Source organism: Lepisma saccharinum, chromosome 23 (assembly GCF_977018435.1).
Source record: "Lepisma saccharinum chromosome 23, izLepSacc3.1, whole genome shotgun sequence".
In the NCBI taxonomy this organism is placed as follows: domain Eukaryota; kingdom Metazoa; phylum Arthropoda; class Insecta; order Zygentoma; family Lepismatidae; genus Lepisma; species Lepisma saccharinum.
Genome location: NC_139251.1, coordinates 40,432,230 through 40,449,989, shown reverse-complemented (window position 1 = coordinate 40,449,989; position 17,760 = coordinate 40,432,230). Strand labels below are relative to the sequence as shown.

General features: G+C 40.5%; 1 protein-coding gene across 7 annotated transcripts in view; it reads left to right on the top strand.

The window, feature by feature from the left end:
* The window catches only part of Pkn (serine/threonine-protein kinase N), a 183,958-nt gene that overhangs the window by 22,083 nt on the left and 144,115 nt on the right, over nucleotides 1-17,760 (top strand). For all 7 annotated transcript variants that reach the window (XM_083144599.1, XM_083144602.1, XM_083144598.1 and 4 more), the window contains exon 2: nucleotides 3,910-4,234. In XM_083144599.1, the coding sequence (XP_083000725.1) occupies nucleotides 3,910-4,234 (325 nt within the window). The remainder of the gene's footprint in view (nucleotides 1-3,909; nucleotides 4,235-17,760) is intronic.

The following is a 17,760-nucleotide window of genomic DNA, read 5'->3' as shown; positions in this document are numbered from 1 at the left end:
CCAAGGAACGAGAGAAGAAAGAAAGTGGCTGCACTTTAGTTCGCAAGTTCGCCCTGGATCATTCTTATCTTGGTTAAGCTGTACCGCGACGTTGAAAGTGGTTGCAAAACAGTGCTATCCTGAAAGAGGACTTTGGTCCAGAGATTCAGGAGAAAGTGGTGATGGGAGTTGATGTGTTGTCCCCATACTACGTATATTCTAATCAACATCCGACTCTCATTGACATGAAGGATTGTTACACCAACAAGCTGCTTTAGCATGCATTAGATATTTTCTTTTGCCATTTGTATAGTCCATATTTTATATACTTTTTGTCAGATCATTCAGGAATTGTTCTATATATACATATTTTTTGTATATAATCATGTACTGTACTGTTTTTTCTTTCATGGAATTGAGTGGTAGATCAGCCTTTGCTGAACCTTTCCAAAGAATAAAAGCAATTTGAATTTGACACCACTCTCTTGCGGAGTTGTTAGCGTAGCGCCGATAATAAGCCAGGGGTCCCAGGAATTGTGCGAAAAGCATGGGCGTTTGTTTGTACTCATTTCTATGTTATCAATTCATCACCATCGTCGCGTCCTGGAGAGAGAATTCCGCTAGTAGTTTTTAAATACATCACGGGATATAATATAAGTTGAATATTTCAAGCGTATCTCAGAGAAAATTTCGCGAACAGTCTAACGCTATGTGAACCTGCTGAAAGCTTTGGTGCTTGGAAGTTTGTTCTGACAGTGGGTGTGTTTAGGATCTGTCAGCAGAATGCGGCGCAGATCGCAGGTGCAGTGTGTATGGGATTTCCGCCTTCCTGTCATGTACCAGTCATTAACACTGTTCAGTGTTCATACCTCCCCCCCATGTAACCTCCTATGCAGTCTTTTTGGGTTTACATGTGTGGCAAATTGAATACTGCAATCATTACTACTGCTTGCTATTACTTAACTGTAGTCTGTTTTTGCTATGTGAACAGATATCGCACGCTCTTGTTGCAAAAAACAGCACTTCTTTTTAAGGTTAGGGCATGTATTTTGCTTTTAGTACTTAAAATTGCTGGGTGTAATCTTTATTCAGAATGAACGCAACCGGTCAATTGGATTAAAAAAAATTGATGAAATAAAAGAAGAGTACGAATCACATTAGAAACTTCGGCTCGAGCTTTCGAAGTTGGGAAAGAAAGGAAGCATTGAATTTCCATTGGTTCCTTCCTCCCTCAACATTTACCTAGAGAGAGGGTCGAAAGCTCAGACCTAAGTGTTAATGTGTTTCGTGCTGTTTTTTTTTAGTCCTGTTGCCACAGGTGAGTCAGATTATACAATAAAGGCTAATAATATTTAGCTGAATGTTACAAATGTCGATGCTCTGCTTTACAAAATTGATTCATTGAATCTCAGGTAATAGAGAAATAATATTCGCGATAAGAAGGAATCAAATGCTTAAGAAAGATAAGGAAATTATAATCTTCGAATCGCCTTGTGCTTGAGCAATGTAAGAACAGTACCTTGGATAAAACGTTGGTGTTAACCATTTGCCATTTTGTCACCCATCCCTATACCGTTCATAGTTCACGCAAATTAACCAACAAGAAATGACATGGTTTAAAATTATTTTGGCTTTCTATGTTGTAGCTATTAATGTAATTTTGCTTTATTGAAGACCATTATTGGATAATTTTTAATTCTTACAACGAATGACGTAACGTAAAAGGAGTAAAGGGTCTCCTCGACGCCATCGCTTTTTAATAAAGGAGCCCCAGGTTCGATATCCGGTGGAGGCACATAATTGTTCGGATCCCACTTTAAACTGTAGGTCCAGTCCCTATTAGCCTTTCTCTGCATGAAGTGGATATGGACACACAAAAAACCCTCAAGAACACAAGGCGTAAAATTGTATCTCCGTCATTGAAGATGGTGTGATTAAGTTGATGCTCCGTCTGCTTTACCTCCAGACTCGCTTCCATTAGTGGGAGGCTTGGTGAAGCCCAGAGCCGATTATTTAGAAACGTCGAATAATTTCCAACTTTTAGCCACCCTGGGAATCGATACTCTAGGTTCCCTTCGAAGCATTTCTCTGTCAAGAATAGAGAAACCCTCTGGCGTTGTCGTCGAATTTTAAACCCGAAGGGAGCGTAGGTGATGCAATCAGATGATTGCCATGTAATTCGGCCCCCGCGTTGCCAAAATGTGCGGCGTTCTTATTCTTCACCTTTATTCAGCTGCAGTGGTTTTGTCGCCATGAAGAGGAAAAGCTTACGCAGCGAAAGCGGAGTCGTACTACATAACGTTGTTGATTTTTTTTTTTTTTTTTTTTTGACAAGGAAGCAAGTGAGGAAAGTTATAAATAAGGAGACACTCGGGCACAAGCAAAAGCGATCGTTTTCGTCTGCGGTGACTGCGTGATGAGTGAACAAGTGATTGTCCACTCCGCGAGTTGGTGGTCGCGGGGATATAAAACATAGGCTCAAATAAGCATAAATACTGTACACCAAAATATATTTACTTTACGCAGAGGAGGTGATCACCCCCCCCCCCCCGCACACACTCCTTAGATATCCAAGCCGACCCCCGTGGCGGAGTGCTTAGCACATCGCGCTACGACGCCAGGGGTTCCGGGTTCGAATCCTGGCCTGGGCATGGATGTTTTCGAGTGTCCATTCATCAAGTTCTTCATATCATCACTCTTCCCAATCTTCGCAAATTAGCCAAAAGTGGTACCAAAGGCGAAGTAAAAAATCAATCAATTTAGCTATCCAAAGTTAACTACACACTGTCTCAGGAATCTATGGAGCAAGTGCGAGCATAACAGCAGAGAGGGGAGAAAACGAGAGGGCGGGACAAAGCAGTCCGCTCTGCTTCAAGCCGCGTTTCCCCTCCATCCACCCACTTCCTTCTCTCAGGCGTTTATTGGTCGAACCCCCCTCGAGTTACTACTTGCGCAGAGGACTTGTTTTCGTTCACTAGCTCCATAGATTCCTGAAGCAGAGTGTAATCAATGAGCATATACAACTCCCTTTAAAAGGAAGCGTTCGCACCACAAAGTTATGTGGAACTAAAATTTTTTTGTCAGTACATAAGAAAGAACTATGATCCCTCCTCACATCTACAATTGAACATCTAAATCTAACAACAAACTTTGAGTTCACCTACAGCTTTCGGCAGCTAAACTAGAAAAATATCGGTAATTCGCTACTGATTTTACCCTCTGGTTTCCGTCGTTTTACCGAGGAATAGTTCTGTTGAAATTAGAGAAATAGTCGTCCAAATGACTTCTATGTACTTAATTGTTCAAGGTAGGGATGGCCAAATCCAGATAAATTTTTTTACGGATTTCAAATTTCCGGATATCGGATATCTGCAAATCCTCATCAAATCAGTACTTCCGGATTATCCGTTGCATCCGAAACGAATATCGGATAATATCTGGATTTTGTGTCCGTCCCTACTTCAAAGTCAAAACTTTAAATGTAACATAAACGTAACAGCTCGAGCCCTGTGCTTTAATTTTCTTGTTTCTGATCAACCCTGCTATTTTCCACCCTCCACATTTCTTCCTCAAGAGTCTGTTGTGACACTGAAGGTCATACGAGTCTAGCCCCCACCCCGTTCGTCTTAACTTGTGGCCATTCTCCTTGAGTATGACATGTCGGTATCATCCAAACCGGACCTCGAGAAGTTATCTTTGGCACCTTCCCTGCCCATTTTCATTTCTGCTCTGTGTTGTTTTTGTTCATGAGTCAGTGTTGTTACCCACCTCTCGAAGCAACCAAGCGAGGATTAGCTCGGCTCGCGTAACTTGCACATAACCTTTTTCTCTCAATATGTACGTCGTTCATTTTTTTTTTCCAAACTTACTGATCTCGTGATGTCTATTTCTTACATGTATTAACAAACTTTTGTTTTTGTTTCGTTCCAGGGTGATTACATTCGGCACCCTGTCCTGTACGAGTTGAGCCACAAGTATGGATTTCAGAGTGATGGCGGGGAAGGCATGCTTCCTCATAAATTGGAGGAGCTGAAGGAACACATTCGACGCGAGATAAGGAAAGAATTAAAAATCAAAGAAGGCGCCGAGAAATTACGAGAGGTGGCCACGGACAGAAAGAGCCTCTCTGACGTGGCAACCATCGTAAAGAAGGCGAACAGCAAATTGGCTGAACTCCATGCTGAGCTGCAGGAACTCGATTCACAGATCATCCTCACGCAGGGACAGAGTGCCTCGGCCGTTAACAATGGCCAGGGTAAGTATTTTTTTTCTTTTCTTTTTTGATTTGTAGATTCTTGGTGAAAAGTTACATGTAAACCTTGTGCATGCAGTTATAAAATCGACACTTGTAGTTTCCAGAGGTGGAGAGCCGACCTCTCTGACGGAGTGCTTAGCACAGCGCGCCACGACGCCTGGGGTCCCGGATTCGAATCCTGGCCTTGGCTTGGATGTTACGTGTGGCTGTCCTTTCATTAATTGCATCGTGTCATCACTCATCCTCATCGTCGCGATTAGCCAAAAGCCAAAGCTCTAACAAAAATCAAATGAAATGCAGAGATATCGATGTATGTGTACCCGGGTGGGTGGACAAATGGATCAGTGATCCTCTCTACTCGCTAGACCAGTCATTATTACATTTATTTAAAAATACTATCTAGGATCAAAGGCATAAAAAAATATAGTTCCATTAAATTGGCATGCATTTCCTCAATGTTTCGATACAACACAAATTCGAAATTTTGAGAAAGTATCTTGAAGCCAACAAAATGCACACTATTTTCCTAGTGTTCACTCCTAATAGGCTATTCTGACGAGAATGTGAGCAATCACACATGTCACAGCCTTAGAGCAGCCCTGCTTTTATAATTGAAAATTGTAGATAAAACTAATAGGGATTTCATTCCATAAACACATTTTTGTAAATTTCTGGTCCTCAGAAAGGTTTATTATTTTATTTTCTGGAAGTTATGTATACAGCTGTGTATTTCCCGTTGGCGGTATGCAATAATAAACAGCCAAGGTTCTGAGAAATACAATTGTTTGTATGTACACACACACATTTTCTGTTCGTGTGTGTGTGCGTGTGTGCAAATGTCTGCAAAGGCTGAAAGAAAAGCAGGAAAAAATGGGGTACAACATATGTAACATATAAAGTCAGTATGTTGAAGGTCAGTAGGAGGATGAAAGTGTGAGAGGAGAAAAGGAAAATTCCTTGGCGCGTTGGCATCAGTGAGTGAAAGGAAATTGGTTGGTGTACAAAGATGGAATGCTTTTCTGTAATTGATTCTCCTCTATAATCCTTGCAGTCTTTATATATCGCTTGGACGAGAACTCGTATAGCGGATTCTCTCTAGCTTTTTAATTTTATCAATATAACTTTTTCCTAAATGTTATATTTTTCCTTTGTATCCATCACGATAAGAATTAACTTTTGTGTACTAGCATCAATACTCAGAACTCAAAACTCAAGTGATAGCTTTTGGCTGTTCAGTAGTGCCATTTTTTTCTTTTTAATCCGCTACTCAGATTTCTTATCCATACACTCGCACACTCGCACGCACGCACACAAAAGAAGAGGGCGCGTTGCATGAAAATTCCAAAACCTTAAACCTTAGCAGTGTGGAAAGTACACCAAGGCCAACAAATTTCTTTCTAGGGTTTTGCCGCATCACCCCTTTGTGATGTTACTATCCCTTCAAAAACACGTTCTGTTCTGTATGTATGCAACCAGGCGGCTTAGACTAGACTCATGGTTGGCACTGCCATTTTTTTCTCCCCATCGAACGACGTCGAAGTCTACTGGCATGGTATTGGTTCCACAGCTTGTTCTCCCTTGTAGCATCTCGCAAATGAATCTGTGAATACGTGATAAGTTTAACAATACATGGTGCCGACAAGCATAGACGTAACCTGGGTCCTAACTTTGAGGAGCCAGAATCGAACTTGGAGCTTAACTATAGGAGACAAAAAGTTTTCAAGCTCATAGAAATAAGTTAAATTTTAAAAATCATCATAAAAAATACTCCTTATGTTGCTCTTCATGTTCCAGGTGGTTAACAAAAGTACCATATATTTTGTAAATCTTCATAAACCTGAAAATTTGGTGGGAGGGGCAAGTTCCCCTTTCACCCGCCAAGTAACACCTATGCCGACAAGATGAAAAGGGGAGTTGCATGCATAACCCCCTCTGCAACTCCGAATCACATAGTGGAATCCGTTCTCCCCGCCCCAAGGACTTAGGCTATGCGAAATGTTTCCATCCAGTTTTCGTGTTACTGTGTAAAAGTCATATTAAACTGTTCATTCATATTCAGCACAGTACATTTCAAGGACAGACATACAATATGCATGTTCTTTGTCAAATTTGCGTTGTCTGGCTTACCTCATTACGCCCCCTCTTTCGACTGATGGTTTTTGCAGAGTTCTAGAAATAACCACACAATACACACTCCCCGATTCTTCCAATTCCTAAGTTTTTGGCAGGAGACAAAGAAGGAGCAACTAGCATGTGTTAAACATACGTTGAATAATCTTTTAACAAAACCCTTCAAAACTGTAGACCTGGCCTTATCCTGACTGGCCTTAATTATCCAACACCAGCCTGCAAAATCGTAAATATTTATTTTTGAGTGGCCTCTCCGATGAGTGGTAACGACGTCGCCTTGGAGTCAAGGAACTCCAGGTTAGATCTTCTGTGGAGGGAGGCACAATGTTTCGGGTCCCACTTTAAACTGTAGGTTCAGTCCCGATTTGCCTATCAGCATAAACTTTTACAACTTTATTTTGCGAGACTGAACCTGGCCACCATTCCACATAAATTAACATACATTCTGTCAAAAAAGTACCGGGAATTGTTAAATAAAACGCACAATTTTCATTTATTCATCACTATTTATTTTGTCGCCTTCAAAGTAGGCCCCATTTGATGCAACATACATATGCCAGCCTTTTTTTCAGTCTTGGAAACCCTTTTTATAGGCGCTTTCCGGTATGGCCTTCAGCTCCTTCCACGAATTTTGCTTTATGGCTTCAACCGAGTCAAAACGGGTACCCCGGAGCGGCAATTTTAGTTTTGGAAACATAAAGAAGTCACACGGGGCCAGATCTGGTGAATACGGTGGTTGTTCGATGGTATTTATTGTGTTTTTGTCCTTAAATTCGGTCACAACTGTCGGTCTATGTGATGGCGCATTATCGTCGTGTAAAATCCACGAATTGATCTTCCACAAATCTGGCCGTTTCTGACGGATTTTCTCACGCAAACGCTTCAATGCGGCCAAATAGTATTCTTTATTGACCGTCTGTCCCTCTGGAACGAATTCATGATGCATCAAACCACGAATATCGAAGAAAACAGTGAGCATCATCACCTTGACTTTTGAGCGACTTTGACGTGGTTTTTTCGGTTTTCGCTCGTCTTTTGTCCTCCATTCTGATTACTGTTGACTTGTTTACATGTCAAACTCGTAGACCCATGTCTCGTCACCAGTTATGATGCGTTCCATGAATTTGGGATCAGAATTGGCGCGATCCACGGTACTTTTTTTGAAGAAAATTCAGCTCTTTTGGAAGAAACCGTACGGCGACGTGTCTCATGCCCAAAAATCCACCAAAATCGAACGAACAGACTCTTGAGAGATGTTACGGTCACTAGCTATCTCTCTTAAGCTGGAATGGCGATTATCGAGCACAATTTCCGTCACTTTTTCGATGTTTTCATCGGTTGAAGAGGTCGAAGGTCGTCCAGAACGAGACATGTCTTCGACGATCTCTCGGCCCTCCTTGAACGCTTTTTACCACTCGTAAGCCCGTGTTTTTGATAAAACTGATTCACCATAAGTCTTTTCTAACATTTTTAGCGAGTCAGCACACAAAATTCCGTTCGCAACACAAAATTTAAGGCAAACTCTTTGTTCAATAATTTCGTTCATTGTAAAAATCGTGATGCACTACTGAAGTGGACTGATTCAACCTGGTGCTGTAAACAAACTGGTTGACAGATCGCGCTCATGTTTGGCATAGTAATTAAGTACAGAGCTACAAAGATTTTTAAAGAAATAATTTGCGCGGGCCTTTTAAATTACAAATTCCCGGTACTTTTTTGACAGAAGGTATATCGTATAACACGCAGGACAATTTTCGAAATTAGTGATAACTCAGTTTGGGGCTTTCCTCAATCAATTAGAACGCTACATTAGGCGATTCCGTATGGTTCTTTCAAACATATTTTTTTATGTAAGAACGTAGAATATTTTTCATATAGTTTGATATGTTGCCTTGCAATTTGTACTGTATTTCTTTGCATTTTAGCTATACTTTGTGTTCCTTTTTGTTCTGGATTCCAAGTGAGGACTCCTGGTTTCTTAGCACAAAACAGTATATCCACACTGTTGTTGTATTTTCGTTATTTAGCGCCGCTTTTGGCTAATCGCCACGATGAGAGTGTGTGATGAATGGACATTCACAAAGAACATCCATGTCCAGGCTGGGACTTGAACCCGGGAACTTTGGCGGCGAGACCAATCGGCCACCGAGCCTGCGATATCAGCATTGTAAAACATCGAAGTGTGATAGTGGCCAATTTTTTTTCACATCCAACAATGTTTTTAATAAATTCAGATTGTTTTATTACCACTTTTGAGTTTAAAGCCCAGTTTGTTCACAGAATCATCGGATATCGAACGCAGGACCCCTTGATTACAAGGAGACGACGTTTACATTACCCATCGGAGGGCTTTTTGGCGACTAAGTTTCAACCTAGCGTGTGAATGTTCCGCTAAGTCGCCAAAAGCACCTAAAGATTGACTTCCACTTCAAATCCTTACACAGCGTGAATTGATGTTTCCTGCACGTCAGTTTTACTGTAATTGTAAGGCCCCGTAATACTTCAGTCCACGCAACTTCTGTTTTAAACATTAGAATATCTTCAGAAGGTCATTGTTACAATCACATAACGGAAGTTTAGGTAATATAAAAGAGGAAAATATGTATGTTATAAAGTTAGGAATTTCCGATTATCTCTTTCGTACAGGATATGAAGGCCATTCGCATGCATGTTTCTTGTTTCAAGAATGTTACGTAATTGATAACGTGCTGTAAATGACTGCTTTCAATATCAACTTATCCATTGACGAGGATCTGTCAACACATAATTCATCAATAGAATAAGTGTGTTATCTTTGATACCCGTGAAGATATAAACCCCGTTGATAATGGTGGAGAGTTTCTTCTGTTATAATATAGTTTTGAAATAACCGTTATCATCATGCCAAGGAAAGTCATAATTCAGTTTGACCTCAGTAGTAACACGCGAGCTGTTAGGTTATTTTTCTGCTCCTGCAACGTTCAACGTAATCTCGCCTAGACCACAAACTATCTTCGTAGAAGTTTGCACGCCAATATTCTACGTCTAAGATTCTATTTTTCTGCTCCTGCAACGTTCAACGTAATCTCGCCTAGACCACAAACTATCTTCGTAGAAGTTTGCACGCCAATATTCTACGTCTAAGATTCTATGTTATATCGTGTTCGTTACTTCATCTAATAGTTATTCGTCATCTTTGCGATTATCCAAAAGAGGTAGAAATGAGAACAATGCAGGTACAGAACAATATGAAATATAACTCTACATATTTTTATTTCCATAGATATCTATTGTCCTGACCGCATTCCAATATTCCATTGTCTACAGCTTCTGTGGTAGAGTGATTAATGTAATGTGCCACGATGACTATTTTGAGTTGCAAGTTCATTGTTTGTTCCATCTGCTAGTTAATCAATTCATGCGTTGTTGTTGGGATTAACCTGTAGACTCGCGGCGTAAAATGACCAAAAGAGAAATACATCGTGTGTCGTCATCAATTTGCACTTTCGTTTCATTCGTTCTTATATACCGCTTTCCCTTTCTTCGTTTTCCGCTTCTAGGAATAGGGATGGTGCAGAGGCGGCGTTGTAAAAAAATAGAGTACAAGGCAGACCTCTGTGTAGAAACTTTTGTATATTTCTAAAATTTATAAGAACCAAATTTACATTACTGTTCAACTTCTTCAGACATCCTAACATATCAATTTGATTAGATACGTCACATATTTCGTTTGTAGTAATTGCAAAATCAATCAATTAATGGCAAGCCGATCTCTGTGCCGGAGTGCGGTTAGCACAGCGCTTTACGACACCATGGGTCCAGGGTTCGAATCTCAGCCTGGGCGTGGGTGTTCTTTGTGAGTGTCCCTTCATGTTTCATCAACATCACTCATCCTCGTAATCGCGATTAGCTAAAAGTGGCAGAAGAACAAAGTAATATGAACCAAATCAGTCAGAACCATTAGTGCCAAACTTGAGCCTGTGCTACGTGATTGCGTATTGTACTCTGGATAAGATTCAATTTTTTGATTGTTCGTAACGTCGAACTAGGTGAGTGAACTATATTGAGTTTGTTTTTAAGTCCACTTTATGCACATAAAGGTTACTCGGACTGAATCCACAGTTTAAAGTGGATCCGAACCACTACGTGCCTCCACCGGGTGTCGAACCCTGGACCCCTTGGTTACATCGAACTAAGTGTCAAACATGAAAAAAAGCGTTAGGAAAAGTTGTTTGCCCTAAAGTCCTCTATACGCTGCCCAACTTTGTACAGTGATCACACTGTATCCATTGTTTATGCTATTTCAAATCTCGAAATGCATTTATAACTCAAGATGAAATCGTAATCGAGACTGCGATGTATCGCTTGATACCATCCTTATCTGTGAGATATCTCTGGAAGAACTAACGCTTTTAATCTGATCAGAAAATAGAAAATATTGACTGAGAATCAAATGATATACGCTATTATTTTTTCTCTGATGATTTGCATATCGTATGGAGATTGTACATTAGCTTGATAGGACTACTGTCCCTAATTGCCATTTCTTAACACAGCAATTAGGCCTACTTGATAAATTGCAATGTGTTCTGTAGGGTTTCTAAAATCGCCATGAGTTCTACATGCACTAATATCACCTGGTAGGAAATGGAATGAATGAACAAATTTCAATGAAATTCAAGAACTAATTCATGTAAGAAAAATAGAAACTACAAAAATAACACAGGGAAATGGGAAAACAATAGTAAACATAAATTTCGGTTAATATAAAACAACACAATAACGCGTGTAAGTTCTTGAATAAAATGACACTACAAAATACTAGTTACACGTAGCCAAACATTATACTCAAGTCGTACCACAGAGGCGGTTAACAGTTTGCACAGTAATCAGCGATCTTTATTATTTTTTTCCGAGTGGGATAATGACATTATGTGGAAAAGTTGTTAAAAGGTTCCCAGTACAGTCTTGCTATTCATGCGATATGTTCAGAATATTCTCTTTGGGGCGTGTAACGGCATTGTTCCTTTCCCAAGTGACCTCGAAAACTTCTTCAGATGAGTGTGAGAATACTTTCGTCCAGAAGATTCCACACAATTCCTTCGATGTCAGAAATAGCTGCATGATAAGTCGTATATGGCATGTCAAGAGACTGTTATGTATTCACTGGTGAAACGCTGGTATAGTGTAATCCTCGACAAAGCAAGTGTGCACAACGAGAACAAGCTGACAAAGTAACCCCAAGAAAAATTTGCCGGGTGCTTGTGTCTCGCACGCTTCTAATTTTCAACCAGTGCACTCCACCGTGCGGGGCGAGGACAAGTTGCTTTGGTGTGACATCTCCCACAAGAGTGCACATACCCTCTGATACGGAAAGAGGGCAAGACAAGGGGAAGCCTTGATGGAAGTCCAGTCTGAGAAATAAAAACTACATTTTATCTCACTGTATTGATGCATCTGGGCCCCGCGAAAAAAACATTTCTGTGTACATGTGTAATTTTAGGCATAATTATTAGGGAACGGATTTTAAGGTGTAAAATAAGGTGCCTTTTGCAGGTCTAAGCCAGTTACATTGACATTCTTTATTCAACACTGTAGCAAATAACATAATTAGTAATTACTAAAGTAACCAGTATTTAGGAAGTAAACGTAGCATTTACTGGGTTTCGACCAACTTATTTATACTGGATTACGCTCAACATTTCTGTGTTTCCGAATGTAAGTCGTAACGCTTTCAGCTCAGGAGATCCTCATAATATGGGGAGAAATGACATTATATTGGGAACTATTGGCGCTGAAATGATTATATTATACCATTTTAACTCTCGTTCTGCTCTAAAAAAGGGGAGACTATAGCATTTTATTTAGCTGCTCAAGAAGAGTAAAAAATAGTTTTTTTTCTGTCCCAATTTTTTTTAACAAAACGTGAATAAAACTGAAGGAAAAATGTGCTGAAGTATCGAAGAGGAGGTAAAAAAGGGGATAAATGTTCTAATCTCACGAAAAGGTGCAAGAAAATGTGTTCATTTTACTTGATTTATGTCCTAAAATACATATCTTAAACGAATCGGTATGAAAACAGCTATATTTTTGGAAAGGTGCCGCACCTGAAAATCCTTTCCCAAGTAATTATATACGTACATGCCACACCTCTGATGCAAAGTATGATGTGTGCTTTTTGTGCTGCAAGCTGATACGTGATAGCACATGTGTACCAAGCTTCCACTGGGGAAGATGCATCAAAGAAAGGTATTTTCTTACACTTTGTTTTTGTAATTTGGGGCTTCGAACCCACCAAAAACCACTCTCAGTAATACCTTGTGATTCAGAAACTAGAGGGCGTGACCGTGCGAGGTGTAATCAGCATTCTGCACCACGTTGTAGAAGCTATGGTTCCAAGGCATGTTCGACACCTCTTCCGAATTTGGACATACTGGCCGGGCGCCGGGCGGTGTACATAACTTGCTATCCAGTGGTCATTTTATAATCGGAGAGATATAAACTTTCCATTGAAAATTACGAAATTTGAAGCAAATCGAGCACTGAACAAAAGTAAATAAAATATGTTCCATTATAAATTCAGGCACTGTCGGATCGAATGTTGGGAGGCCGTGAAACTTTCACTGAAATTAAGAACTTGTATGAGCTATACAGCTGTACATATAGAATCATTACATTTGGCACAGAGGCTAGAAGATTATATGGATATACAGTTTTACTTGGGATCCTAACCTTCACAAAATCGGCCGGTTTTTTGTAATGATTTTTTAAGTCCATTGTATGCACAGGCTAATCGGGACTGGACATAGTTTAAAGTGGGATAACATAAAGCCATTATGTTCCGCCAGCGTGTGTTGAACTTAATTACAAGGCGACGACGCTACCACTACGTCATCTGGGTGGCCCACCGGGTTTCTTGAAAATGTCGAACTAACTTCTCACTAACTGCATGGAATTGATATTTTATCGAAGAACATGCCTAGGTGAAGAGAAACCACTAATTGAGTACACAGTAACACTGGTTTCTTTATCCCCCCCTCCAATTTTGGTAGTAGCACGAATGCATCCTAATCATTTGTAAACAAATATAATCTATTTTGGAAACTCGAGCATACACCATAGGCCAGTAAGAACAGTACTTATGAATATAATACATGATACATCTTGCAGAGTGTAAGGGGGTGACTCTTTCAGAAGACACCCGAATGTCAACCTCCCTTCCACGTAGTACACCCTGTACTGCATTTTCCAGACTAACGAGGCTCTGGCGTTTATCTTCGTGATTAGTCAAAAGTAGCAGAAATGCGAAGTAAGATAAACTAAATCAGTGATACATCCTGCAGATATCCATGGTGTATTCAACAGAATTAATATTGCCTAAAGCCAAACTGTGAATTCTACACGGATAGGTCAATTGTGCTGATCGTACCTGGCAATTAGGTGGGAGACTCGTTGAATTCTTGACATGATCTCGCTACCCAAGGTTCAAAGTTCGAATTCTGGCGAGGCTATGGGTGTTTCGTTATGTTTGTTCTTTCATCTACGTCATCCATTCATCATCGTCGCGAGGGAAAGTAACGTTCATTAAACGAAGTACAAACAAAAGCACACCAAATCAAGGCGAGAAATGCGTTAATTACAATGAAACGACAAGGTTTGTTTTTTAAGCCCACTTTATGATCAAGGTGATCGAGACAGTTTTAAGTGGGACCCAAACAATCATGCAATACCACTCCATCGGCAATCGAACCCAGGCCCCCATGGTTACAAAGCTATATTGTCAGTCGCTGATCTGTCGGTAGACACGAATAAGGCTCAGTGTCCTATCATTTCTTGTTTTCCGTGTTCAGTGCCTCCTGTTCATGTTTGTTTTCTAAATGTATATCTTAATATTAACTGGTATTTTTTATATAATTCTACTAAAACGTATAAACTTTTCTGTTGACTTGCACTACATAAGCATACCTGAGTATAGTGCAATATTAACTGGCATATTTATAATTGCACTCAAGCGTCCAAAAACCATTCTCTTTAATACTAAGTTCTACGCTACAAAATTCTTCCTTCGTAATCTGATAGGTGCCTTCCTGTATCTTGTATTTTCTATAGATGTGTTCACATGAGTTATACTGCCTGTGTATAAATGCGCCGACCTTCGTGGGGGTCCCGGGTTCTAATTCCGGACCGGGCATGGGGTTTCCTTGTGAGTGTCCCTTCATCAAGTTCTTCATATAATCTTCATCGTTGCGATGAGCGAAAAGTGGCAGAAAAGCGACGCTAAGTAACAGAAATCAAGCCAACTTTATGAACATAACTTTCATACGACGTTTCCGCAAGAGTCTGTGATCATGTCCACGTTATTCCTGTGACTATCAGAAGGTAGATCTTTAATTCATTACAAAAATTTACTGCCTTAATTTACCGAAGTTTTCTAGTATAAATGTTCTAATTTTTATGATATACTTGAGAAAGCATATATTATGTCACAAGAGTAACGTTTGTGTCAGTTTCAAGGTAGAAGCAGCAAAGTTTCAGGTGAATAAACAGTAAACCACGCGACGTATGTGAGCTTCGGAACGCAAGGACGAATTCTTGAATGTAAGATTCTTGTGTGTAAACACACAGGCTACAGCAACGAGCTCTTTAGATCAGGTGCATTGCATACCGGGAGTTTGTCGGAATTTGTTGGCACGGCGTCGAATGCAAAAAAAAGTTGTGCGACCCCGGTTTTTTTTATATATATGTATTAAGTCTAATGCATTTGGTAATATTAAAAGTGGGAGTTGGGAGCTATTAGCGGAGGCCGATGACCCCCCTCTGCCTACAGAGGCAACTTCGGCTGAATGGGAGGGGGGAGAAGTCGACGCACGGAAGTGTTGCGTGTAGAACAGGTTCGCAAGGGATACCCTTGCTTGCTTCTTTGATACAGTTAGCTCTTATGCATTTTTGATTCTTTAATAACAGTTTACGCTAGCCGTTCTTTCCGAGGGTCTTATCAGATTGCGAGATGTCACGTCCGGTGACGAAATGCTGCGGAATTATCAGATGAGACTTTTTCTTTAATAACATTGAAGAGGCTGCAAATGTGTGTGGATTGAGGTAACCCGATGCCGGTCGACTCACTCTCTTCGTCGTGTATTTTGATATCTTTGACCTCCACCGTACTTCGAGCTGTAACATCACACCTTGAAAGAAGAATATGTATTTCATTTCAGGTCGGCTGTTTCTCCTTTAGAACATTCAACGCTACGTGTTTTATCCGTTAGGCTTGTGTAAAGCTTAAAGTCCACTGAGACGCCGGAAACGCATATGTTGCCGCGTTTTTCCCGCGTCTCAGTGGGCGTTAACCTTTAAGATAACCTTCAACCTCTGGCACGGAAATTCCGCGCTTCGATTCCGCACGTTTCCCTGTAGTTGGTGTTGCACCATTTGATTTCAATAGAAGCAGACAACAGTGTTGCCTCGTTTCTCCGCGTCTCAATGACGAATTCTTTGTTCCTTAATGATTTACCTAAAACACGCAAAAAGGTAAAGAAAATTGAAGACTAAAGATTGGATATGGAAATAAATTACGGAACCAAATTTAAATAGTATCCACATCTCTACTAGGGCTAGGATTATCATGACATTGCCCACTCCTTTTTAGTAAGGTGTGATCCAGAAATTCCTGTTACGAGAAATAATTAAATTAAGATTCTTTGTTCGGGCATACATGCATATTTGTCCATTTTCTACTTGATAGAAGATAGAACAAGCCTCCCCGATGGCGTAGCAGCTCATCACGGTTGCGGAGTGGTTAGTACAGTGCCCTACGACGCCAGGGGCTCCGGTTTCGAATATCGACCTGGGCATGGATGTTCTTTGTATCATCCTATCATCGCTCATCTTCATCTTCGCGATTTTCCAAAAGTGGAAATAAAGCGAAGTAAAATAAACCATATCAATCAACCTTTTAATCGAGGTGTCCCGGGTTCGATACACGGTAGAGGCACATGGTGATTCTGATCCAACTTGAAACTGTATGTACAGTCTCACTTATTCTATCTGTGCAAAGTGGACTTAAACTGAAAAAAAAAAAAAAAACTCTACTTGATGGAGCATTGCATTACATTTTCAAGGCAAAACGAACATTTTTTTTACACTTGGCCATTTGTAGTGAATTATATGTACGCTTCTAGTGTGAGTCGAAGTAGAAAGAAGCTTCTTTTCGGTACAAGGCTTTGTTGACTGACAATAGCTATAATTTACGCTTGACATTTTGCCCAAACTAGTTATTGTACACTTTCAACTCGGTATTCATAAAGTGAACAAGAAATTAGAGCGTACTAGGTTCGAATATAAGCTAATACATAGATGTGTGTTGGCTCAGCGGTTATCGCGTCGCCTTTCTATTCAAGGGATCCTGGATACCCGGTGGAGGCACATAGTGCTTCGGACCGCACTTTAAACTAGGCCCAGTCCCGTTTAGCCTTTCTCTGCATAAAGTAGACTTTAAAATAAACTCGAGCAAACAAGGTTTCAAAGACGTGTGCACGAGGCTCCACGGCTAGGCTAAAGCGAGAGATCGAAGACTCGCTATTTCACCATTCATCAAATCCTACCGATGACAGATTTCCACATGAGCAACCATGTTACTTTCATATACCGTTCACACTGCGATTGCGTCATGTTGCTTGTTACACCCCCTTTGTTACATTATTTTTGTAATTATCGTCGCTTTTCTTCCACTTTTAGCTAATCCCGACGATGAGGATGAGTGATGTATGAAATTAATGGTGGCACTGTGCTAACCACTCCGCCACGGAGGCCGGCTCATCTGTCTTGCGTATAGCTTGATTCATCCATCTTCGTTCAATTACGGGACTAGCCGAACAACTTACAACTCTATGCGGGCGCCTTGCTGGCCATTTCACATAGGGCGCGTTGTGCTTGTTGTATACTGTTCCGGCATCCTTTCGCGAGTCGAAGGCAGCCTTGAAGCTTATGTAGAAATTGAAGAACTGTCGCATGTAGAAATTGATTTTGACTGATTGGTGTTTATTTTACTTGGCTAGCTTTTCTGCCACTTTGGCTAATTGCGATGATGAAAAGTGGTCTAATATAAGATGATGGGACAATCACAGACGTATAGAGACGACCCAACACGAGCCCCACAAAGTATTATTCTGGCTGCGGGTCTCACCAGAGCCTCGTGTATAAATGAAATGTGAATATACCATCTGCCGATTCCAGACTACTACACCCTAGGCATAGTGGGAACATAAATAGCAACTGTGGACATTATGAAGTACTAACCCAATACAGTACACATCTCAAATTGTTCCGTCTGCCAACAATATCGGTTGACTTACATCAGGGATGATAGCAACTCGAAAAGTAAATGATGGCACATATAAAGTTCCCCAGAGTAAGATTGC